Source organism: Strigops habroptila, chromosome 11, assembly GCF_004027225.2.
Source record: "Strigops habroptila isolate Jane chromosome 11, bStrHab1.2.pri, whole genome shotgun sequence".
In the NCBI taxonomy this organism is placed as follows: domain Eukaryota; kingdom Metazoa; phylum Chordata; class Aves; order Psittaciformes; family Psittacidae; genus Strigops; species Strigops habroptila.
The window spans coordinates 6,755,053-6,782,403 of NC_046360.1; the positions used below are offsets into that span (position 1 = coordinate 6,755,053).

The window sequence follows — 27,351 nt, forward strand, 5'->3', positions numbered from 1 at the left end:
CCTTAGTTACAATACAGATATCCCTGTTTGCAAAAGCTCATAAACCAATGTTGGTTGTATGCAAAACATCTGCACTCTGTATTCTGTTATGGCTATAAATCTGTATTATGTTTCTTTGAACACCAGTAGTTATCTTCATTGTTTAGTGCACCTCTGCACACTGGAGAATTCATTAGGAAAACGACACAGTCATGCAGTCCAGCAATAAATTAGTGTTCTGCCTGAAGAAATGCTATTGATTTTGCATGGCACTCCTGGATTTGCATGTTTGCCAGTTAGCTTAACCATAATACTGTAATGTACATCAAAGAATATCCTCAAGAGTTGAGTTTGCAGCCTAAGTAAGGCTCATTTTGGTGGTGTGCTAAGTCTTCGCAGAATGCTGGTGAGAAAAACAGCCCCCAAACCAATCAATTCAGTGGCTTAAATTTAACCAAGCATTAAAAGAAAAGGTAAACTTTGTAGCTTCCCATCTTTAAGTAGAGCAACAGTGGGGAGTGAACTCTTCAGCTGATATGCTAGAGCGGTTCTTCTCTTTCCAGCCATCTGAGGGCTGACCCTGGCATGCTACATCCATCCAGCCCACAACCTCAGAGAACGCTCCTTGCAAAACAGGTCATGCAAAATGGGGTAAAGAAGTTTGGCTACCAGGTAGGAGAATAACACATCAAAGGACAGAGCCAAGGACACATTCCAGCACAAATGCACCATTCAGACTAACTCATCCATTTCACGGCTTGAAAATGCAGATTCCCAGAAGAGTAGAAGCAAGCACAACGTCTCTGGCTTGGGCTAAGTGAGAAAATGCAGAGAGAATGAGAGAGAGAATGCATTGCCCTGGTAAAGGCAATGGGAGTAAAGGCAATGGGAGAACGCTCCTTGTGGGAAACATCTGCAGGACCTGGTATGAGGGATATAAGTCAGAGGGAAACTGGAAAAATGTACACCAGGAGATGGAAGACAGGAAAATACGAGGAGGACCTGCTCCTTGCAAACCCTGGTACTTGCTATCTGTGAGCTGCAGGTGCCTTGGCATTTACAGCCATGACAGCGACACCCTGCCTTTTGTCAGTTGGCTATAAAATCTTAAAACTGTGTGTTGGCTTTAAGTAGTCTGCAATCAATTACTGCAGGAGAGCTAATTGATCACATATGATTAGCCAGATAATTTGATTCATATTTCCATTAACGAGCCCAATGGGTATGATTAATCGCCACAGGGGGTAGAATTTCAGCAGGGCTAGTGGGGAACTTGCTTTGTAATATTGTGAATCCCATTACCCTTAATGGAAATTTAACAGCCAAATCCCCTGTGGATCACTTAGAAAAAATTATCCCTTAAGGTTAAAGGAGATTTCATTAATAGTATTCTAGGATGCGCTGATTTAAGAGTACTGTAAGCCTCCAGTGTCATGTAGAAATATGCATCCTACTGGCTTTTGCATATCCCTCGTTATTATATCACATTACCCTTCTCAAATGGAATTTCAAAACACAGCTCAGCCTATTGAAATGTAAGGCACATTAAGGGTAAATTTTATAAAAGTTATTCAAGGAGATTTATCTGCTAAATTCCTGTGAATATTAATGGAAATTGTCCAGCTACATTGCCAGACACTACTCTTAATGAACCCCAACAGTAATTTATCAGGCTTCTTGAATCCTGATGCCCACATATAGCAGAATGTACACTACATATAAGTGTAAAATTTGGCCTGGAAATCTACATACCATGTTGTCACGGTTAATGATATCTAACGCTTCATCTTGCACTTCTCTGAGATATAGACAGTCTTATAAATGACTTTCTGGAGTGTTTGGCATCAAAAGCCAATACATGGATGTCACTTGAATTTAGCTGAAGGATATGTAGAAAAGTATTAAGTTGTCATTCTAGAGTACCTTACTGCCTGTCAATCACAACGAAACACTGGTGACAGAGTGCTCCTATTGTTGGGCAGCCAAGTTGAGAGAGTTAAATTCCCCCTGAAACACAAGGCTTAGGTTCTCTGGAATCCAAGATCCATTAAGATGGACACCCAAAAGGGTCACCTTTTAAATACACATGAAACAGAAGGATAGCTGCAAATATTAGACAGTGTCTCAAACTGATGATACCAATCATTTAGAATAGATTTGGCTATTTTCCAGTTTACAAGTAATTCACAAATTGAGCAACGTTTTCACAAATTCATGCTTTGCTGATAATTAAGTTTCTGGCCGTTTATTGTTAACATATGACTGTGACTAATTGTTAAACAGTTTGATATTGGCCAAAGTCATACAGAACTGCATCTACTCCTTAATCAACTGGATGAAACTCTTCACACAGGGAAATGAGAACAATCAGTGTCAGCAGTATCACAGTGTGCACATGGACTCACTCAATTTAACCTCAAGCATGACCATTCACTAAAACCACAGTTTTGCATGCAAACAATCAGTCTGTGCACATCTATTTGTTAAGGTGTTCAAACCCCATTATGTTGAATGTCCACAGGAACTGGTCCCTAAGACATTTTTCTGTAACATTTTACTGATGCAAACCGATACAGAGTCATAAGTGATTGCTTATATATAAAAAGATACTTTGATGTTTCAGTTCAAAGTTAGAGAAAAGACTGACTGCATCAGAAAACATAAGTTGGCACAGTTAAGTGTCAGCCACAGCCTGATGCCACCACAGCCAAGGTGTTGCAAGAAAACCTGACTACTTTGGGAACACACGTGCACATAAGCTGAAACATCAACATTAACCAACTAAATCAACCTGTATGTAACATCAGTCAGTTATTAGCATTAAAACCATCCCTAAACAATTTGGCTGTAATGGTTATGAAAAGGAACCCACCTTGCCTGTCTCTGACAATATCCAGGATTTATGGATACATATTAAGGGCACTGTAAAAATTGTAAATATTGTTTTCTGTTCCACTTCTACACCCTATAATTGTTTTTATACTAAAACTATGTCCACATCAGGCAATCTGATCCTTGTGTGGTGTGGGGCCTCAAGGTCTATTTTCATCAGGCTGGTGAAAGGCAACATTGGATTCTCTTTTGCACGAGATGATTTCTAGCTATTTTGTTCATCTATCTAGGGGTACGAATGGATGAGAAGAAAGAAGGCAGCATTGAAAACAAGTGACCACACAGAGAGAGAGCAGAGAAGTAGAAGAGACAATGAGGCAAGAGGTAACAGGAATAAGGAATACATTAGACAAACCTCAGAACAGAATTGTTCTTGAGACCTTGAGGATTTCGGAGACTTCTCCATATGCGTCTGAGCCTGGCCCTCCTTTGATCCATTAATCTGATTCTATTCATGTCCACCTCTGGGTTCACTTCCTGAGGTCACTGTTCAGAATTTCTAATTTTCCTTTCAAATGCACAGCATCTCCAGAACTTTTTACTCCATGTTTCTACAGTCAGAGATGAAGTCAAATGAAAGCTCTGTGATCAAAGGCTAATTTTCCTACAAATCAGAAGCCTCTTCTACTTTTCTTCTGAATTAATTTCAGTTCAGATTAAAACACTTCCTTTACAGCATGATTTCATATCACAGATGGGACCCCTGGTTAGTTTTTATTGCTACTAGAAAGGCTTTCTTTTCCCCCCTACCCTGAGTAATAGGTTTTTCTCCTCATCTAGTCTAGGCTTCTCTTAAGCAAGAAATTCCTCAAACCTCTAATGCTTTCCTTACTTTGAACATCCATTGTGAAAGACATTTATGAGCTTTCCTGGGAGCTGCTTAGGTACTTAAGAGGTCTGGTGTCCACAGCAGCACTGAGCTCATAACTAACTGGTACAGCTCGATGAGAGTGCGGAACATTAAGGCCTGGTGGAGCTGAGCCAGGAAAGGCGGAGGGATAGGAGAGTGATGAGAAAGAATAAGACATATTGGCAAGAGCAGAAAACAGAAGGTGCAGAAAAGGTCTAAAGACTTGCCATAAAGAAAGGATTTAGGATTGGAAGAAAAGCTGAACCAAAGTGGGAAGGAAAATTATCTGAATTTTCAACCTCCCCTCTGCCCAGCTCAAGATGATCTGGTCCTGCCAATTTGTCTCATGCACTCGAGTAGCAGCTCATCTCCACTAACCACACAGAACACCTCCTTCATTGCCAGCTCAATGCACAGAAGGCAAAAGATGTCCAACCCTGAAGATGCCCCAAGAGGATGCTTCCAGGGTTCGAAACTGAACAAAATCTAACACATACCTCCCTCTGCATCTTGTTTTCATGGCTGTCACCCTGGGCCCTGACGTACAACGAGTGTGGTTACATTTAGACCTTCCTTACTCCTTGGTTGGTTCTGTATGTTGGGACACCACCAGGCAGATCTGTTGTTTAACCCAAAGACTGTTGTGAAAGCATCTAGAGATAAACAATGGGGTAGTTAACAGTCATTACACTCCTCATGCCCTTCATTACCTATGCTGTGCAGGGGATGCCAGCACCAATGGGAAAAAAAATAAAAAGAAACAAATAGTCTTTACTGAAGACACATTAGTGTCCAAGTTAATGGAGAAATATTGCATAAAGCCCTCACAGTGACAGAAGCAGAAATTAAGGCATGAAGGAAGAGGGTTAGTATGTCAGCTCTTTATTAATATGGTAACAAGTGCAAAAGAGCACTGGATTTACCAGCATTGTTTTGAAAACAAGTGCCATTCAGATCGATGGTAAACTACAATCAGTGGCTGCTGTGCCTCTGCACCTAAAGCAGCAATCTACCCCACACACCAGGAAAGCATGAATATCATTCAAACTGGGTTGGATACTCCCTTTTGCCGTAGATCACAATTTAAGGAGGTCAATATGTAGCTGGTTGAAAGATTTATCATGCTATCTCTAGCAGGCTCATGGATCTCAGTTTGTTAGTTAAGGGTTTTCTGTCTTGCTAAATCACAGCACTTTGTTCCTGTCTAAGAGGGTGTGGACATTCAGCTAATGCCACTGAAGGAGAGTTTTTCCCTGTCTTTACTTATCAAAAGGCTACGGAAAAGATTACAGGATTTTTAAACTATCTTTTGAGATGCAATTCACCCAACTCACCATATCATCACTCCTTCCTCCTGCTGTCACGTTTGCCTCAATTTCTTACTTTGTCTGTATCTTGACCCATTGCTAAATTTTAAACTAAAATGCTAGACTGCATTATCCTTCCTTTTCTGCTTTCTTTGCTAAAAAAAGAAACAAAACACTAAAAAAGATCAGTGCCCTGCAAGGTATGTAGAATGAAAAATTTGTGTGTGAAGGTCTAAGAAACATATTAGTAAGTGCTAGAATTCACTATTTTTCATGTAGAAACTGCCTTTGACATTTGACATGACAGGAAATGTTGCTGCAGTAAGATGGACAGCGGGCTATGCTTAATTAAAACAGACAGATGGAATGGAAAGGGGAGAACTTATACCACATTTGCACATCACTATATCTTCCTGAAGAGATACTGAATACGGATTAATGAGGGACAAGAAAAATGGACCACATTTCCCTTAGCAATTATTTTTGCTGTGCTTCCTGCTGAAGACAACCATGAGTAACCTGTGTAAATGAAAGCATAACACAAAGAGCTGCTGCTGAGTACAGGACGACACAAACCTGGGTCCTAATTCTGCTTTCTAAAACTCACTTCCTACTTCTGCTGCAACCTAGAGGAGAATACCTCAGCATGATGCTACAAACAAAACACATGGACCCCTAAGTGTTCAAGAAGCCCCAATTGTAGAAATACTAATGCTTTTATTTATTTACCTTAACAGCTTCTTTGCCTCATTTCTAAGTCTAGCACAATACTTCCCTGGCTCTCAAAATATAATCTTCATTCTCTTCCTGACCACTTTGTAAACATTTTTTCCCCTATAATACCAGTAATCAGAAAAGCACACATTTTGAGGCTTGGAGCCACCTGCCTGCACTGGCTTATCTTGCGAGAGCTTCTTTACCATTCTCAAATCCTTCTTACTAGGCAATTTGCTTCTTAGCACTCAGCACTGTGTCTGACCCTCCTTTCCACCAACACACCCCGTTTTACCTTCTCCTCATTGCTGTTCTTAACACCCTGATCACAGGCATGGTGTGTGATGTATACCATCCATTTGGTGAAGCTCTTGTAATAGTAAAGGCCCTTTCTCTTTCCCAGCCTTCTGTCTCAACCTCTGTCTACATTACTTCATTTCTACATACATATAGGCATTTCCATACAATTAAAAATCCTTTTTGTAACCCCTTCCATTCTAACAATCCACATACATTGAAGGTCTATCAGTCCATCACTGCACCCAAATGGTTTGGCACATAAACAACAGATATATAATAGTCCCTTTTAAATTATACATATGCTATTATGTATACTAATTGAACAATTTCCGTGCAAAACTGATGGTTGTATATTTATAATTAAAACAACTGGAGCTATGCAGAATATTCACAACAAAAATACAGAGACTGTTTTGCTTTCATTTGCAAAATTGAAGCAAAACCGAAGTTTCTCCCTTTAACTCTTTTGCTACAAAATAGGGCACTTCCAATACATTTCTGCTTTTGGAGGAAAAAATGCTTCTGTCTTTGAAATTGTGTATTTTTGATTAATCATACTATGATTAATCCAGCATAAATCCAACCGTTTCACAGAAGCCCTGAGAGGAATGGCCCAAAATGAGCACTAGCCCATGATCTCTAGATACATATAAATATGCATACACAGACTTACATGTACACAAACACACAGATGAGTTGTCAAGATATCAAGATGGGGAGACAGAATGTGCATACGATGCTGCAGAACGAGGGCATGCTTAATTAAAGCGATAACAGTACCTAGAAAAGAACAAGTCTACATGTTTGTGACAGAAAGCCTGGCTTCTGATAATTCTTATATTGGAGAGCATTGCAATATCTGATTCTAGATTTAAGAAAACTGAAAGTTCTTAGAGACACATGAAGTAGTATCAAAAAAACCACCCTATCCTCAAATTCTTTTTACATGCTCATTTAGCAATCAAAGATAACAATTCCTTGTTTAAAAAACAGAATAGTGAAGCAGTGATTGATATTGCTAATATTTATGCATAGGAGGGAAATTAAGAATATCAGTCCTACAGAAACTCATAGAGAAGCAAGCATATGCTACAAGTCACACAAGTGTCTCTGAATACCTGCATTGGCTTACAAGTAAAAAGTCCCCGCAAAGCAAAGATCACAAACGAAGCATGGACAGTTCAGTACAGTATTACAGCATATAAAGAGCTCCTTCAATGCCCCCTACTTTTGTTTTATTTCAGCTGTTTGCCCCCATCCGCTCTTGGGAACCAGAAGGCCTGACACCAAGCCATTTGAAAGCCACCCTGGATGGGTAAGGGCAGCTTGTGCAAAAGGTAGCCGAATCGCTCTTGCTTCATAACACACACTAACCCAAACTCCTTCTGACAAAGGAAATCAATACTTCAGTAGGAGACATGCCCCAGCTTGGCACAGAATCTCAAATGAACAAAAGGCCTCCTCCTGCCTGAAAATCACCCCTTGAGCACCATATCAAGACTCACCTCATTTACTACAAGCATCTGCAAAGGGTATTTTCCCCTCCAGGCCTCCCGCGTCCTTCTTTAACATTTACTGTTAGAGATCAGTAGTCTATACAATTTATTGTACCTGTCAAGGCTAATTTATTCATGCGATCTGGCAGTAATCAAAAGGACTGAGATCGATATGCCAGCAAACCCTGTCATTTATTTATATTCTAAAGTCCCATTTGACCTTGAACTGCAGCTAACTGGAGCTGAACTTGTCAGCACCTCTCTGAGGCTCGCTGGGTCTGGCAGATCAATGCCTCTGGGCTAAAGGAACAATGTCAGAGCAACAAGCGCTCAGATCAGGAGCGTGAAAGGCTGAACCACAGATGGAGGGGTAGGGAAGATGGCACCACTGACAATGCACCGGTCACAGACCTACCAGTCAATACAACACATACACTGGTGCAGCTTGTACCTGGACGTTCCCACAGTACAACTGTTCAATGCCAATGAATTTCTGGAGTAAAAAACATGAGGGAAAGGAGTGAAGAAGGAATACGACATGTGTCTGCCCACAGCAGCACAAGCAGGACACCTTGATGTTGTGATGTTGTCCTTGGCAGGCATGCTGCCAGACTGGCCCCACGTGGGCCACTCGTGATGTGTCAGGGGAGGCAAAGGAAGAGACAGAGAATAACATTACCTTCCCTCCCTGGGAGGGGGAACAGAGACAGCGGTTGGTGATCCAGACAGAAAGGGCAATGCAGAAGGTATATCAGAAACACTGTGACCAGCTAGGTACCTGACAGCTCAATGTGACAAGGTAACAGGAAACGAGAAAAGATCCCATGAGAATTGCTTTGAATGTGCTTAGTACTACTTAGGAACAGGCCTTGGAATTTGCTTATTCTTCTTGAAGTCCTTTATCCTTGTCTTCTCCTCACAAAATCATGCCCTAAAGGAATATAAGAATTTGAAGTGCAGTTCTTCTAACACACGCATGTGCTGCAACCTCCAGTCATCATTTCAGGCTTTGAATACAGGACAATTAGAAGGAAATACAATTAAGCCTATTTAAAACAATCTCAACCTGGGCACTGCTATCAAATGGCTCTCAGACATCCGCAGAGGACATTGTTAGAGCCTCCTGCCTCAGTTTCCCCTTGGTCAAATGGAGGTATACTTCTTTACCTGCTCCCCCCTAGTGTGCCAGGAGTTATGGGTGTGACATGCTCTGAAGTTATTGAACTGTTTGTTTTTCTGCTAATAGGAAAATATTTGTGTAAATGACAAGCTATTAGAGATGCAGAGGAAATCTAAGTGGCATTTTAGGTAGAAATATGCAGCTACAGTTTTACTGAAACATGCAAATAGATTATTTTATTACAGTCAAAACACTTGAATACGTAACATGCAGCTGCACCTAACACAGATTTCACAGGCATATTTTGATGCTTCTCTAGGTTCTCCTTGCCTGTATTTTTCATGCTATAAATTCTGTATGTCATATTAAGTATGATTTTTCAGTGAAATCTGCCTTTTCTAAGCCTAGAATACAAATAGAAATGACAGATATGCCATTTTGTGTTTGCTTTTCCTTTCTTTTCAACAGCTAACACCTTTCTGTTATGTTGGAAGGAAGTTACCAAAGGAAAGCAATTGGCACTTTGACCAATGCGTTTGTGCATGTTATATACACATCTAACACTGGCAATCTAATCTGATGTTCATGGGAGAGAAACAATGACATATGAGAATGCAACCACGATTTGTCTGTATAGATCTAGACTAACTGCAGTATGCAAGCAATGAAACTACATATGGAGCTCTAAGTTACAATAAACATGCTAATAAAGCATTTCATCCAACCTGTTTCCCTATTTTATCTATGTGCGAAACAAAATTTGAGAGAGAGAATCTTGGAACTCTTTCAGGGAGACTTATGATATTTTTTGGAATTACATTATTGGTTTTTGCTTTCTTTTCCTTCCTTCCATATGGAAATGACTTAATTTATTCATGCAGAAACAGAGCAGGAATTCAGCTGCAAACTAATGATGAAAAAAAGTGCAGAAGAATGTGGTAAATGGGTGTTATCAAGTTCCCAACTCCTGGCAGCCAGTACGATCTAAAGGTATATTACTGCAAACATCATGTTCCAAAACACTGTCATGAAACATTCCCCCAAAGCTTTTAAAGAACATTGAGTTAAAGGAAATGATGTACCTCTGCAGGATGAGCAGCTTTTAGTTTGGTTGTTATTGTTTGGACAATTGACCACGGGCGTCCTCCTACAACGAGCAAACAAATGCTCACTGACACCAGTACCAAAAAGATCATAAAACTAAGGCAAGCTTGGGAAGATATTTTAGGGTTTCCTTGCAGAAGGAAGATTAGGTGGCAACAGATGAACTTCTCACCTGCTTACTGTTCTGACTCCATGCTAAATGCCCATTATGTCCACAGTCACTCAAACCTGTGTATTTTCTGCCTGTGCTCAGGGATCTGAACAGGAATCTGCTTTTCCTGGCTCTGTGCCCCATTCCAGCCCCTCTACGCCAGGTTTCATTCCTCTGTGAGCCCTTTGGGGGAGAAGCTGTCCCTCCCTGCCACCTTCCTACAAGGTGCCTGGTCAACAGTGCCTTTCTGAAACGCCAACTGAAAAACAAGCAATAAGAGCTGGTCCCCACTCCATTCAGAGAATGTTTTTCTGCCACTCCAGAGATGAGAGCCGTGCCATTCCCTGTACTGCCCACTACATGGGTAATGTTATCACTGTCCATGCGCAGATAGGCAAACTGAAGAGGAAGGGTAGGAAACACACTCCTCTAGATCATGTTGTATTCTTTGGTATACAACATAGCCACCTTGTCTGAGGACTCCTCTGTTGTGGATATTCCCATTGCACTACACAGACGAGTAAAACCAAATTTATAGGAGACTTGTATTAAAAATTTCTCATTGGTGGCTAAACAGATGCTGTCTTCAACAGAAAATAGTTTGTCTCTTTCACGCACAGTGTTAAATTGCCTTTTTTCTGTGTGTTACACACAATGCAGATAATGATACAATTTTTTGGCACCAAAGGAGGGAACCTTTATTCAACAACAGGAACATGCATTATTCCTTCCCGGTTCCTGCTCCTCAGCTCAGAGGTATCTGTCACACAGGTCAGCTCAACATGCTTTGCTCTAGTGAGGCAATGCTATTGCAAGGATTGTTATTAGTCAGTTAGACATTTCTTTAGCAGGCTGCAAAACATACAGTAAAAAATGTTGTATTACCTTCCAAAGTTTTCCAGGCAGAATTAAAAGCAAACAACCTAAATCCCACAACACTCTCCCCCTCCAAACCCACAACTTATCAAAAATCAGCTCTGTTTTCCTCATGCTCACACAACAAGAACGTTTCCACCTGCCAGTGGTAAGGATTTACATGCCTCTGTTTAGTATCATAAATAATAGTGACTTGAATTTTCCTACATGGGTAACACCTCAGTGACAGATGGCAAGTTATATATCTCAATGACTACAATCCATCTCCAGACCCTGCGCTCAAGACTGAAAGATCCTGTAAATCTCACCTCTTAGGCTGAAGTTCATTTTCCCACATGAGATGGTTTGCCTGGACCTGGGAAAACCCTCCAGCCACACAATCACACACAGGAGCTTTGGCCACAGCCAAGGAAAGCAGTTTGGACTATGGGTACCATATCCAGTGGCTGCCTCTCCAGGACTTACCCAGGCTGCTGGTTTGGGTCATGGAACCTCCATACAGGACACTAGTGCAAACCAAGGCTTTCCTCCAACTGCAGAAGCCCAGGCTAAAAGGATTCTTGCCATCCTAAGAGCCCTTTGTACTTCATAGAGGGTCAGATTAAACCTCTCCTCCCCAGAGAAACAAGAACAACCTGGGAAGCTGATCAAAAGGTCAATTAGAAAATGACCCAGCTACATACTGATGGCTGGACACCTCTGGGTACACAACATCCCAAGCCAGGCTTTCGGTAACCAGCATCAAAATCTAGACTTCTACAGAACATTTGGAGTTCTGGATGAGCTGTTACTTTGCAACAGAAAACATGCTGTATCAGAAAGCTTCTGACCAGCTGTAGCTCATCTCTAGGCTTTTGGTTCAGTCTCATCATCAGGCAAGTGAAACCTATTTCAATCTCTATGCAATTAGCACAATCACCTTCTCTGCCTTTTTCCTCTCTCTCAGTTCACACTTGCCACTGCAGAGGAACCTATGTCAGATTTAGATTAAACCTGCAGGGAAGTGGCTGAAAAGAAAGCAGCGAAGACTAAAGAAACATTTTCTTTCCCCAGTTCTTCCACTGTTGATCTTTTTCTGAAATTTCCAGCCTTGTGCTTTTATAATGTCCTAGTACATGAAAGAGTTTGTAACATAAAATGTTTCACTCGATGGAGCATGATGTGATATTGAAGCCAAATGGCCAGATGCTCTTTCCTGAGCTATTTCCAATGCTCCCGATTTAGAGTGGTTTTAACGGTATTCACAAACTCTAGTCCTACACTTTGCTGGCAATTTCATGCTACAGCACCATTGCACTGTGTTCTGATGAAACCATTGCTTTTCACTGAAGGTTACAGTTATCTTCAATTTAATAAAAATCAAAAAATAAAGAAAAAAGGTACACTGTCATTCAAGGAAATTGCAGACATCTTGCAGTTGGATTATCTCCCTAGAAGCAAGATTGTGTGTCCCATTTAGAGTACAATTAAGACTATGTAAACGGTCAGGTCAGAGAAAAACCCAAGCATCCCAACTTAACTGGAACAGGCCAAGTGTCTGTTTTCACATTCTTCTCTTTCCTGTATGGGAAGACCATTTACAAGGAAAATCCTCCAGTTTGAATCATGATTGATGTCACAATGTGAAACCTGGTGCTGGCTGTCACATGGAATTCAGCCTGTCCTCTTCATCTGCTTTTACATAGCTTCGTTGTTTGCTGACAGCAGCGCATCTCTTTGGTTCAGTGCATGAAGGCACAAGTACTAGTTACTGGAAGGATGCGACCGCAGAGCCAGGACCAGAGTAACCAGAGCTGCTAACAGCTTTGCCTAAGCTGTTAGTACAGTTACTGGCACTTGCACACTTTGGCAAGGGGGCAGTGGTGATTCATGCTGACTTCAGACACTCCAGGGTTCAGCAGCCTGGGATTTAATGCCTGTGTGAGTGTCCTCACTTACAACTAAGCCTGTCTCCTTTTCCAGACACAAAGCATTATTACTATATACAAATGTCAAGCCTAAACTCATCCTGTTTGAATCAATGAAACTCTGCTGGAATTAAAAGATGCTGAACATTCAGACGGGCTGAGGACCTGGCTCATCTTACATGCACATCACCGTAGAACAGACTATTCCAATCCCTATTCTGAAGAGGGAAAGGAGCTGTGAATTAATGTAATCCAGGCACCATGAATCCAATCCTTTCATGACTTCTTAATGCTTGACTTTAGAAGCTTAGCATTCTTTTACTTTAGAAAATGCCTATCAAAATGCTACATTAATCTGGAGTTGGAAAAGAGGACATCTTTACTTACATGGCTTATCTGGAGGGTAAGACCTAGGAAATTTATCATAGAGATCTTTGCAACTTATGATGGGGCAACTGCCAATAACAGAAGATTACATTCTTACAAGGATTTTGTTTAAGCAGTGCGCACAGTTCAGTGTAGAACTTGTCAGAAACATTTTAATGGCATTTAACTTCACGCTGAAAATACTGATTTATCACACTCCAGTGGGAACAGGCATGTCCAAGGACAGAGTGCACTACTTTTTCAGATGCCACCAATTGTGTATTTTCTTAATATCATTTAAATGATTAAGCCTCTTCAAACTAAAAAACTTTCTTTTAAAACTTTTCATTTGAAACTGAATTAATTTATACTGAAAATTACAGTCAACATAATAATGAAGATTTTTGATTTACTGAAATAAGATGTTTTGATTAAGCTGTATCTTTGTACAATTGTCACTTGTATTTTACCACAGCATGTCACAAAACCCCCTGATATTTTGAGAAACTCTCCAGACTGGGACCCCTACTTACCTCGTAGCTTTAAGACTGGGAGCCTGGCCTAGCAAATCACACAGCTTTGTTAAAAGCATTGTCCAGAATTGAGAATTAAAGTTTGCTATACATAAACCTTGTGACATTATTATGACAGCATTCCAGCCCTGAATCTGCATTTTAAACACTGACTGCTCAAAGAAATCTAAATCTCCTTAGCTGAAGGTAATAAAATCAGGTCAAGAACTCACTACTCAACAATCTACCATTAGCACTTCTGTTCAGACAAAATGTAGTTCATCTGTTTTTAAAGAAAGTAAAGCTGGGCCATAAAGCCTAAGTTTGGAGAGTATAAGGATTTGCTTGTGTATGCAAGTGTTAGGTAACAACTTTTATTTCCTCATAAAGATACTTCAGTGAATGTGCAACCTTGATTTTCCACAGGACACAGAGTTTTTCTGCCCAGCCCAGAGGCGGGGTTGCACTTGGGCACACACAACCCATGCTTGAAGTCAGCTAGGCAGCGTGGCCACCACAGGGAGATAATCACAACAGCAGAGAGTGCAAACGAGACGGGCTTTTATCCCATTGTCAGACAGTTCTTTTCAGTCCTGATGAACTGTGCCATAACATTGCCAGTTCCCAAAACTGGCCAAAGTTACCAGAGACACATCTGCATGAGCCGAGGTCACAACTAACCTTAAGCACCCAGCTGAGCTCTGCTGGAGAACTAAATCATCGCTTGAATTCACCATAGACATAATTTATGGGTACCTAAGGACACCTCTAATTGATGACTCGGGCCAAGACCTCTTGAACAGTAGGTTTAAGATATCTCAAATTGGGTAAGTCAGTAGTTTGTGTGTGTGTTTTTGTTGGTTTTGTGGTTTGGTTGTGGGCTTTTTTATTCAAATCTCTGAGTTAGCACTCATTCATCAGCTGATGCAGATTCCCTCCTTTGAGGTGTATCACAGTGCTATTGAGAATAAAGTAGTAGGGCCAGTTGTTGCTGGTCATAAAAGAGAAAAAGCTTTGCTTTCAGTTGTCAGTGTGGTAATGTATTTTTTATTTAATTTGTTTGGATTCTTAATGGTGGAAGCAGAATTTGTCTTGGAGCATCCTTCAAAATAAATGGTTGATCCCTTCCCACCCACCACTACAGCTGATGGGTACAAAATAAAATGAACAGCAATTCATTCACCTTATCACTGGAGCACCAGAGGAAGAGAGAGATCCTTAGTGCAATGATTAATGACTCGCTATAAAAAGATGCATCATAAACTGCTTGTATTAGGTTAAATCATAAACTAGGCTTTTAATGTTTATATGATCCCTTTCTAAATAATTGTGTTGTAGCTCCCACTAGGAAAGGAACTTTCATGACACTTGCAAACAATGCAGTTTCTTACAGGGTCATAATTTGGGACCTCACTTAAAGGGATCCCTGTATTCATCTACATTCAAGCATTGCTTGAATTTCTTTTATTACTAGGACATCTCTCTGTTTTACAGGTCAGAAAGACCATTTGATGTCCAGAAGAAGCAAAGATGAACATGGTCTGCCCTGAGTTTAGGGTATCTTCTTCAGGCACAGACACATCCACAGCTTTGCTGCAGGAGAAAGTACCACTACTTTTCTTTCTCTCTGCCTCCAGGTTGGGAAAAGCACAGGTCAACTACAGCTGGAATGAAACAGGATACGAGGAGACAGAGCAGCAGAGTGGTGCTTGCCTGAATGCAGTTATGAGGTGCTTGTGAAGGGCACCTCATCCACAGAGGAGTCAGCCACAATTTGACTTCATAAATCCCTGCCAAAATGCCAAAATCAGCTTTTAGGTGCTCACAGACAATTCCCATCAGCTTCAGCAGCTGGTTGACGAACACACAGAGAATAGCACCATTTGTTCATAACAGAGTTGAGTCCTGTATTTATCCATCTTTCAGGGAAACTGTCATCTTTGAAAAATACAGTACAAGATGACATTAGGTAAGTGTCCATCTATTCCTCACTATCACAAGCCTGCAATCATGTCCATCTCCCTTTCATTTCCCAGAACAGCTGGTGCTTTTCTCAACCAAACCAGAATCTCCTGAGCTTGGCAAACAGATATTGGCTTCATTGCAAAACTATCCCATTGGGAGAATGTCACAGCTCTAACCAATATGAAGGTTACACATAAAATGAGTTTAAAAAGAGCTGCAGAGCCCAAATATTTTCAATAGATCTGGTAGCTCCAATCAGTTTATGCACTGCTTTGTCAACACAGAAAATCACTTAGGTTAATTGTTTAAATATTTCCATCTATGTAATTTAGAAAAGAGAAAAGCCAATACTGGAATACCCAAGATGATGGCATTTTAATAAACAATAGATTTAAGGGGGATTACCTGGGTTATCAAACAGTATCCTCCCAAATCAGCTCATTAGTTTTACCAACTCTCCCTGTTTCACTTTATTAAAACAATTTAAATGAAGGTTCATTAAATGCAATGTAATATCATTCAGACACTCCATGGCTAATCCCTTTTCTTTTAGTAGTAACATGATAATAGTTTGCAAAAAAGTTTAAAGGATTATTGTTACAGCTATTTTAAATAGGGGCTGTTTTCATCCAAGCATGTGCCACCACTTCCCCACATTTTACTATACCTTATTATATTATTCCTTGGTCTTTATTCATTCATTCATTTATTCCTTCCCTTTTCTGTTTCATTGCTCCACAAAAAAAGAATTACACATGGGCACCAGCATCTCTCTGTGCCTGTGTACGGATACGTCAAATATCCCTGCGTGGGTCAGTGCAGCAGGCCTTGGGAAATGAGGGATTTTTTGTGAGTTACTTTTAGATTTTGGAGTTAAAAAAATCACAGTGATTTTATAAATATCTAGAAAGAAGGGAGAAGGTTCATGTGCATTTTCACACTGTTAGTTTCTGACAGCTGTGAAAGACACACAGGAGGGGATCACGCATAGGACTTGCAAATTAAGGTAGACACTGTATATTACCTACCATGCTAGAACCAGGCTGGAAACAGAGTAACAGATCCATGCTATGGACATACAGTTTATTTCAGAGTGAACTCACTCATAATCCTGTACTTACATAAGGCCTTTTAACAGCAGGGTTAATTATTCTTTATAAGGCAAAAACCCCCAAACAAACACTGCCACCACCCCACAGCAAAAAAACCCCACAAAGAATGAAAGCAGTTTTCTAGATCCCTGGTTTCTGCAGACTTTAACAGGTTCCCTACCCCTGAAAACCTGCCCTCAATCACGTCAAATCCTTGTCTCTTCAAACAAGTGCCATTTCATAATCCTATTAAAACCTTTGCGTCTGTTTACCAGGAGCCCTAATCGTACTCAGCAAGTTCTTCTCGTCTAAGGAAGAGCGACAGCTTTCAGATTTCTTAGGAGGCTTATTCATCAGCTACGCCAGAGTTTTGCCAGAGTGTTCAATCTATTCAGGGAGCAGCCATGTGGAAAAAGTTTCAAAAAGCTCAAAGCCCTGCACAATGATAAAGGAAAGCTCACACAATCCTGGTAATAGCCTGACCCTCTTAAGGAAAATTGGATGATTTGTGGTAGCAGTTTTTCTGTCCCCTATGTGAATTCTGCACCTTAAACTATAAGCAGTGTATTCACACAGTCCCATTAAATCCCTCTTGCAATGTTGGAATAATAAATACACACCCATATGTGAAAATAAACTCTTGCTGCAATGACCTTCTTCCTCGGCCCACTGGTGTGAAGGAGTTTGTAGCCATTTTAGAAAAAAAGAGTCAGATAAAGAATGGACTAATTTGATGTTCAGTGTTTCACCATGAGCAGAATATATGCTTTAATGAGCACATTACATGCACCAGGGACGTGTTACTGTGAAGCAGGGAATAAAGAGTAAGGGAAAAATAATTAAACAGTCAGCTTTATAATGAGGAAACTGTGTTCATGCAACATTAAGTGGCCTCATTTTCAAGTGCTAAGCAAAGACATGTTCCTTGGACTTCAGAAGGACTTGCTGGCAAGCACCACCTTAAAAACAAGGGCAAAGGATCACAAGCATCAAACCTCATATAGGTCCAGAAGCACAGAGTGGACTTACGCTGTCCGCAAGTCATCAGTCCACACTTTGCACTGGCCTGCCTATTTGACAGGATCAAATACCTGTGCCCTGTAGTTCTTCTTCTATAAGGTGGAGCCTGAAAGCTTTAAAATACCACAGCATTCATCATGTGTGGTAAGCAGAACATTAGAACTGACTTCTACCAGCCTGGCCTTAGTTTTCAGTTGGTACTAGCATCTGCTAGATCACAAGCACACAACATCATCTAGGTGCAATGAGCACATGAAGACTTGCTGTAGCTGTTTGCACAAGCAGACCTATGGGGAAAAGAGAAAATCTGTCTTATTGGGTTCAGACACTGACAGAATGAGCCAATAAACCATTTCTGACTGTTAACAGTTCTCTCAAGGCCAATAAGGCCAGGAGTATTCATTTACCGGGACTGTCAGTACCATATAGCATTGCAATATCAGTTACTTTAGTGTAATAGCATATCAGTCAGATAGCAATTCTGTTGGGCCACAAGTCCTCCGTCTTTGTGTGCAAATGGACATGGCACAAAGTGTCTTTTTTGTTACTCACCCTCATGCCTAATTCAATGTTTTCTCCTCCATAGACCTCCATACCAGGGTCAAGCAAGCCAATCTCACCAAAATATTCTCGGTCCACTACAAACGAGCATCCGATCATGGCTGGTGTCCTGCATGGAGAGATTACAGAAAGAAATTAGATTGCTTATTAGCTACCACAGAACCCACCTCATAACAAACGTACACAGAACAGTTCTTCATCTTCAAGTTTACATTTTAAATTTATCTATTAGTGTGCAATTACATTCCACTTCATCCCCCAATGGACAGAGGACCTTGTGGGACTAGAGCCACTTAAACAACTAGCACAGTGTCAGGCACATTTGGAGCAGCTGCCTGTGAGAGAGTCACAAGATGCTAAGTCAAGTTCTCCGTGCATGTAAGTGAAGCATCAGCCTGGTTTTCGTTTGTTTTATAGACACAACCTCTGTGTTGGAGCTTAAGTTCATCACCAGACAAGAGAAGCACAAGAACTAGACAACGCTTTGTTTGAAGATTAACACACAAGAAAACCCCATAAGCTTTGTCAGAAATGAAAAGTCCCCTTACCCACATATCAAAACTAAGTGCATGTCAACAGCCATGGATCAATCATGTTATGACATCCAGCAAGGGACTTCTGGAGTCAACTCTAGCAGATAAATTTCAGCCCTTGTGAAGCCGTTCCATGATTAACATTTCTGTGTTTGCTGAGGTCAGCCTTTAGAAAAGGAAGAATCTTCAGATGAAGAGATTCTGCCCTCAGACTGACTGGGTGATTTCACATAAATCATTTCCCTTCTCTGAGCATCAATTTCTTTATGCTTAAAACTGTGGTTTCTGCTCTCCTTTACAAAGCAATCTGAAACCTGTCACTGAGCGTGACATGAGCAGCACTGCATGACAACAAATTTTGAGATCATTTACTATAGGAACACAAGCATTATTTTAATATTATACAAGCTAGTGACATTTGCAGTTTTCATTTGCCCACACATTCTCTGTATCTCTGGTTTGGTCACAACACCTGCATCTTTGGAATTCAAGGTAGGAGCTAGGTTTTGCTACTATAGCCCACAATCAAGAAATATAAACTTGACCAAGGTGGAAAACCAACAAGAGCCTGCAGCTCCGTATTTGACTTGAAATTCAGCTGCAGGTTGCATAGTGCCTTCTGCAAGATCATGGGTAGTTATCCTGCAGTCACATCTATGGGATGTGCCAATGTCCTGGGGACAGACTCCCCCATTTTAGTGGTATCCTGACAGGCCAGACTGCTGAATCAGGAAAACTGTAAAGTCATTTGGGAAACTGAACACTTTTGGAGCTGTTGTGAATGAAAACTGTGCTCCCTGTTCCATTGAAAGGGAGGTGATTTTTAGGCCATCTGGCAGATACAACATCATTCCTAATAGCGCTATTGTAAAAAGACACCAGGAAAAGTCTAGTTTATACCAATTTTCTATTTTCTAGTAGAATGCAGAATGCTTTATCTATGGCCCAAGCTTATATATACATACAGACCATGAAAAGGCCCTAAGGAAACAAAGATGATGGAAAAGGTCTAAAACCTATTTTAGGAAGTCTCCTTTGTAATGCACTGATGTGATACTGTCACTATGAAGACTCTTTTGTCCCAGATACCTGCCTGTTTCTTCAATTTGTACAGAAAGCTATTCGCAAGGTATTTGCCCATGACATCTGAGAAACATATTTATGAGGCAGTTTCGTACACATGTGAAAAACTGCCCTGGCTGGGAAAATGAACACATTTTTTACCCGTGGATCCCTCTGGTAGCAGCAGGTGGCTGCTGGAATGATGTTATCGCACCAGGTCCTTTTTCTCATCAGCAGCTCACCATTTCTACAGGAGGAGGTTAAAAAGGTTTCGAAAATAACCAGACAAGATATGGTCACAGAAAACAATTCTTTGCCCCTGGGCCTAATGCACACCCCAGCATTGCAGAACACAGCCCAGCCTATGGCAGGAACTGTTTGGTATCCTTGAAAAGGTTCACTTGCTGAAGCACTTACCTGTAATGGCTCTGCTGTAGCACTCACATTACTGGTACTGCTTCCGCATCTCCCTTTCTCAGTATGAAAGCCATTGCAACCACTCAGATCCTTACAAGCCTATGCACACTATCCCTCTCATGTTTTCTCTGCATAATTGAAAAAGGCAGCTGTTGATAGAAGCACATTTGATTGGCACTGCTCCTGACAAAGAAGCTGAAATACCTTGATTAACTCTCATGTTCCACCCTTATAGAGTGAGATACATTCCCTGGATCATGAGCTGAGGGGCATGATTCAATGGCAGTTACAAAGGGAAGCATCTGGTCGTCACAGATAACTTTGGACTGAAGTGGCGCTCTCAGCCAGACCCCTGCACCCACTCAGTCAAAAAGGCTGGAGGAAACTGAGGCCAGATGTCTCAAACCCTGCAAAGAAACTGCAGCAAGGTCACCACCACTTCCAACTTCTGTTGATGCATATACATATACACCAGGATCTCTGCAAGATGGATGGCATTTAAAGATTCAAGTTATTTGGTAAAATGCATCTTCCTGCTTATAGTTCCTAGACCACACCTGGAGACAGACTTGCCTAAGAATGCTGAGAGCTCAGGACCAGACATATCCTATATGCATTTCACTGTAACATCCTCCACCACTGAAAACCACATTTTAGGCTATCAAGAAATAAATTTGGTCTAGAAATTGAAATAAAAGAAGGACATGACCAAGGAAAGGGAATTCAGTAGTTGTGAAACGAAATAAACCTTTGAGGGAATATTTAGGTATTTCTTAAGTGTCAACCAGGATAAAAAAAGGAGGGGGGGGGGGGATAAACACAGGCCACTTTCTTCATTTTCTTTCTAATGTATTTAAAGCTAAACACAGGCTTTGCTGAATGAAGGCCTGAGCATCACTGCTTTGCAAAACTGAGCTGCTAGTTTGGGCTTCCCAGGCCCTCCCTCCCCAAATCCATTGGAGGCAGCTCCTTACAGTGGTAGGATGCTCCCATGAGGATGTTTCTCCTTCCCTCCTAATGCGGAACAGTACAGTCAGGCTTTGCAGACTGCTCTCAGGTGCTGAAATCTCTCTCTGGGGGATGGATTTTTGCAGCTGTCAGCTCTGACCATTAAAACACTGACTTGTTAATTGAATGGGGGTGGGAAATAGATTTTAGATGTAACTGCACAATCATCACTCACAGTGGAATGCCACCAAGGACTGCCTTTGCATCTTGCTCTCTCTCTTCTAGCTTTTATTTCTTCTCATTAGACATATTCAAACGCAGACTCCACAAGCCTTCATGGCTTATTCAGAAGAAAAAGAAATGCTTTCAGGAATGAGCAACAATGCCAGTGCAATGGCAGAAGGACCCACATCCAGCTTTTCAGAGAACTACTCAAAACTTGCCACTGTCATTGACTTTTGCTACCTGAATTTGGCTGCCTGCTGCCACTGCTCTGCACAGCAGCATGGCTGCAACCCTGGCAGCTGAACTGAGAAGCCTGTGGCTCTGCCCTGGCCACATCCTGATGTGATGGAAGAACTTGCCTACGATGCACAATGTTGAGTTTTCTGCACGCTGTATGTTCAACACTTCCAACAGGCTCAATCAGAGTTTTGGGCATTCAGTACTCATCAAGCCCAGGCCCTTAACTTCCCTATGCTTTGAGTGACCCAGCTGTAAACCAAGTGTAATGCGATTGCACAGCCCAGTGAGCTGGTAACAGCACTGTGAGCCAGCGGCCCCTGACTCTATTCTCTGCTGTCATTCAGTGAGTCACCTCCCTCTGTTTCTCCACCTGTGAAGCACACATAGTAATACTAGGTGAAGTCTGAGAACTGCTTCAGCAGTTTAAAAGCTGAAGATTCACTTCTAAAAGCACTTTAAGCGTATAAGGGGATACTTTTATACTGGACTACAGTTTTACATTTACATACTGCGAACACTTAAAAAACCTGCTCCCTAAAAAGCACAAGACCCTCACTTGCTCATCATCACTGGGTTTTCCCAGGACCTGAAAAACTCCAGTATATCTATCACTTTCAGTACAGTGCAGCACAGCCTTCCCTTGAAAGTCAGAAATCAATACATGAGCAAAAGCAACTGGGTTAGTATGTCTTAAGCACTGCTCCCCAGCCATGGGGCAGCAAATGAGAAGGTGTGTGCCTCAGCACTTCACAGCTTCAGAGTAAAAGATATTAACCTAACCCAACCTGCTTTATGTAAAAGGACTTTTCTCCTTAAGTAATGCACTTTCTAATAAAACAGCGACATTGTTAGAAGGAAGGTATCACAAAACAGTAATTAGAGGTGTACTGGTTTTTACCAATACCTCAAAGCTGTTGGGAACTTGATTGACCTGTGGAATACTCTTTGACACAACTGAGGATGTTAGAAGTATTAATTATAATCAACAGCAGCACTCAAAGGCTAATGTGGGAAACACAGTACATACTTTTTTTGCAGCTAAAACCTTAAAATACAGCATAGAATAGTATTGATTCTGCATGGAGGAAGACACAGGATAGTCAGTTTGTGGAAATGACCTGATGGCATGGCTGTAAACAAGGGAGGTATGAGAGAACCATTGCTCTGCATAATACCTGGGGAAAGGGAGGAAGCTTCATGGTGGTACACACTCCCTGCCTTCCTCTCTGCTGGTGCAGCAGGCACGGTGCTGGTGGCTATGAGGGAAGAGAGGCAGCCTATGGAAGGGAGCAGTGCCTGCTGTGGGATGGGCACCAGAAACAGAAGACATCCTGGCCAGAAATGAAAGCCACTTGCTATAGGCCTGAGTCCGGATTGTTTCATTTTAGCAAGATCTCCAGGAGCACAGCTCTGTCAGCAGAACTCCAGCAGGCTTTAGCAGAACTCCGACACCCATTTTCCTCAGAAAAGTGCATTCCCCTCCTTTACAGACAACTGAGGGATGTTGCCTGGGGGTTTCAACATGAACAAGTGAAGAAGAAAGTGATGAGCACCAGACTGACATCTGCACATGATACGGTAAGTCTTCCTCTCCCTTAAACATCTTTCTCCCTCTGCCTTAAGGTCAATATACCTACAATCAGGTCACATTTGAAACAGTTTTCAGACCATACAACAAGTCTAGTTTCCAGGATAACTGACCTAACACAGCTGCATCACCATCACTACACAGACCAGCACAGGGCCTGACTTGCATGTGAGGAGGGCACACACATTCCCAGCTGAAGCAGGCAGCACAAACCACCTCACTGAGGGCATATCAGGTGCTAATTTATATCCACGAGCAAGACACTCGTGCTTTCTGGAGTGCCTGATCCAGCACATGCACATACACATTCCTACCAGTACCCAGCTATGGCATATTAAAGCAGTAAGTGAGAACATATGAAACAATGAAATGCACCACTGCTGCTGGAGGAAGACAAACTGGAAAGCTGTGCACTGCTTGGCTGAGTGAGGCTGACTGTGGTCTCTAATGTTAGTGGCTGCTGATCAAGAAATCAAACACAGAGCAGTCTATCATAATCACGGCAGGTGAGGGAAGATGAACCGGAGCTCAGGATACCAGAAACCTTCCTTGCTGTCTCAAAAACCAGCAGCATCTTCTGCATATAGAAAAAAAACCCAGCTTGTTTCACTGCATAATCAAATTCATTAGAAACCCTCCGAAATAGGATCCTTTGTTACACAGTTTGTTGCCAGATGATAAGGACGGGTTTGGGCAGTGTGTTCTCAGGAACACAAATGCAAAAATGATGTGATAGACACAGTGTGTCAAAATAACAATCCTCATTTAAATCTTCACATTAGAGACATCTTACATCTCAAATGTCAAACATGCAAATGATTGCCTGCAGAAGGAACATCAATTGTTCTGAATTTCAGAGTCTTAATGCGGGAAGAAAAAAAAAAACTGACTTTAAACAGTATCAGAAATCCTTACCAAATCTGACACTTTGTTCTTGCTATTCTTTTTTACCTTTGTTTGCACTTCAAGGCCACATCCCCTTTGTCACTTGGACCACAACAGCTGACTTGACATTTTATGGTGTGCACTTGACATGACTGCCTATATGATGCCCCACTGACTGGGAAGACAGTTCCTGCTCCTTCCCAGCAAGGCTCTGAGTAGGATCACACCACTGTTAGTGTTCAAGAAAGCAGAGGATCAGGCTTCAAATGGAAAACTTCTGAAACAAGAAGTAAGCACATCTGTTGTATAATCCCAGAATAAAACAGGAATTGGGCTCTACTTTCTAAATGTCTCACCCAATTCTGTGGATCGATGACATTCATACAATGCAAACATCAGAAATGCCAGGGCTCTGATCCACACTGATAGCAAGGTAAGCTTTTTTTTACACTGAAAATCTTTAATGCCTGGGAGGGAGATCTGGGAGGGAGTATTTAACTACATCAACAACAGAACTATTCGTGGGGTCATTAGTTATTAGCCTTTTCTTCTACAAAACGCACAGAGAGACACAAAACAAACCCACTACTTGCTGAAGACAAAGGAAACCTTAAGAGGGACAGTGTCAGCAAGGACTAAATGAGCTTGCAGTTTTCATGCTGATGAATAGTCCTGCAATCTTACAAAAGCACTGAACAGATACATGGATCCAAACACCCTCAGTGTGGACCGGTTTGCGTGCCTGGCAAAGTAGACTGACACGGAAGTCATGGTTGCAGTTCATGGTTTAGAAAGCTGGTTACAAAACCAAGATCTGTACCAAACCAACGGAGATCTTTGGAAAAGTTTTCTTACTAGTCTGAATTCCCCTTCTTTTTGAAAGCATATGTTAAATTCTCTACAGCTACTAAGTTCCCATCATGGGTGCTTTCAAATCTCAATTTCAAGTGCAAACTTCCTGAACCTTTTCACCACCAACAGTGGCATATCACTTAAAAGCCACAGAACTGCACTGTATTTCTATAGGCAGGCATAATACGACAGCACAGCCAAATGCTCTAGCAAATCCATCCAGGTGCTACCGCTTTGGAGGCCCATCAGAAATCAGTGCAGGGTGGCTATAAAGTGGATGTTCTGCTCTCCTAAATTGCTATCTTCAAAGCACATGTTCCCAGGGAGACAAGTGTTCATGGTTCAACGTTGGTGTCTCTGCATTTCAGGGCATGTAATTCATAATTTGCAGGAGAGATACTTATGCAATCACAGCATCTCAGTGCTCCTGATATTTGTCAGCAAGGGTTGGGCACTCTCCTCCTTGTGCTGCTTGTCTCATCTGTCTCTGAGCAGTTTATGCAGTGTTTAATTGGAGGGTTTCTTCACTCGGGTTCAGACTAAAATCACTGCTCTCAGGAGCCATCTACTTATGTGCGTCAGATTTTAACACCACTCAGTGCTTGAATGTGGACCTTATTCACTTCTGTATCAGCCCTGTATTGCTGAATAAAACCTGTTATGCCATTACAGGGATGACATTCCTTATTCCCTGTTAAAAAGATCTGTAGTTCAATTTCCAGAAGTGTTTTGCAGATGCAGCTTCCATACTTTAGGGAGCACATGAGCTACCACCACTGAAAATCATGTCTAAGAACTTCCTGAGGTTAAGCTCTTCGTTCAGTTTTATCTGATATGCCATCATTGTCTCCAGAATCGAAGATACTCAAATACTAGAACAACTCATATGAAAACCGATATGGTGATTTCACATATAAACTGGAAGTCATGAAGCATGCAAAACTTTTCAGGAAGACTGAAATCCTGATTTCAGGAATGAAAGCTTTGGCTGATCCTTCATCAAGAAACTGTTTCTCAGGGCTGAGTGAAATAGATACAAAACAATGTGAGGAGAGCAGGGCATGTTATCCAGGAAAACTGATTTTCTAAGTAATTAATTTCCTGCTTATTGAGGTTTCGAGCTGAGCAAAGGGTCAGTGATGAAGGACTGTGCTGTGTTGTAGTAAACTTGTCTTGTAGTGACTGTTTCTTTGTAATCACATAAAAAATACCTTTGTTTCTCATAGACACGTTTCACTGGCTTATTACTCATGCCAGAGTCCACTGGAAAATAAAAGCATAATTAAAAAAGATCCTGCTGTCCTACTAAGGACTACAATGTGAATTTAGAATCATAGAATCATAGAATGATTAGGGTTGGAAAGGATCTTGAGATCATCTACTTCCAACCCCATCTAGTTCCAACTTGAATCACGCATTCACAACTAGAGCACATGCATTTCTGTGTACACTGTGGTGCAACTCAGAGATGCAACACATGCATCCACAGCTTTGTAGAGCCATCTGTTTTCTTCAGTTCCAGTTTGCTTTCCCTGTACAACACCTATAGCCTTGCTTCACTTCAATTCCCCCTCAGCAGATAGCTAAGACGGAAACATTGCTTGTACCGAAATGACAGCACATGGGAGATTTACCTGATGGGAGCTGACTCATCCCCTTTATCGAGCCAGTCCTGCGGTGGGATTATGTACATGCACCAGAGGCCCCAGTTATAGCCGTGGGCTGCATTGGCGTATTGCTGCACTTCAAAAGTGTTGTACTTGATATTGTCAATTGCTGGTAGGATGATCCGCTTTCGATCTTCTTTGATGCGAGTAAGTGCAGGTTCCACCCTGAGAACAATAAAAACAGCAAAATCTTTTACAGCCATCCAGTAATCCCAGGCCCTACTTTGCAGTCTGATAACACAAAGTTCTTTAATACAGAGAGCAGTATTCCAGCCAGCCAGCAGCCCGTAACACAGCATAGCAGGATGGAATACAGGTCATCATCATACACTGAAGAGGCTAGAGCTTGATGTGAGATACTTCACATAGCAACAGCATGTGAATTATTACTTTTATGAAGCTGTCCTGGAGTTGAACACCACAACATTTTACTGAACACTTACTCTGTCAGTTCATTTTGCAATGGACAAGTGTTTAGAGACACTATCACCAAGAGTAACTAAATGGTTTGCTAACAGCTACACCACCAGGATACCTGGTAGCTTGCTCTTGCTGACAAGGCCTGAAGAACAAAACCCACGCCAGGGGCTGAATGAATCTGAAGGTTACCTAAAGGTTTTAATCTTGTTTCCTAAGGGATGACCCCATTGGATCTAGTTTGAATGACAAGCGTGGCTGCATTATGCCTTCTAAAACCTCTTTGGCAATGAGAAGATTTCAATT

The 27,351-nt window shown here is 41.5% G+C and overlaps 1 protein-coding gene across 1 annotated transcript in view; it reads right to left on the reverse strand.

The window, feature by feature from the left end:
• GALNT9 (polypeptide N-acetylgalactosaminyltransferase 9) overlaps positions 1-27,351 on the reverse strand; it is a 148,074-nt gene that overhangs the window by 53,531 nt on the left and 67,192 nt on the right. Inside the window, exons 5-6 of the mRNA XM_030501646.1 lie at positions 26,596-26,793; positions 18,203-18,320 (exon numbers count right to left, since the gene is read on the reverse strand). Coding sequence (XP_030357506.1) covers positions 18,203-18,320; positions 26,596-26,793 — 316 coding nt within the window. The remainder of the gene's footprint in view (positions 1-18,202; positions 18,321-26,595; positions 26,794-27,351) is intronic.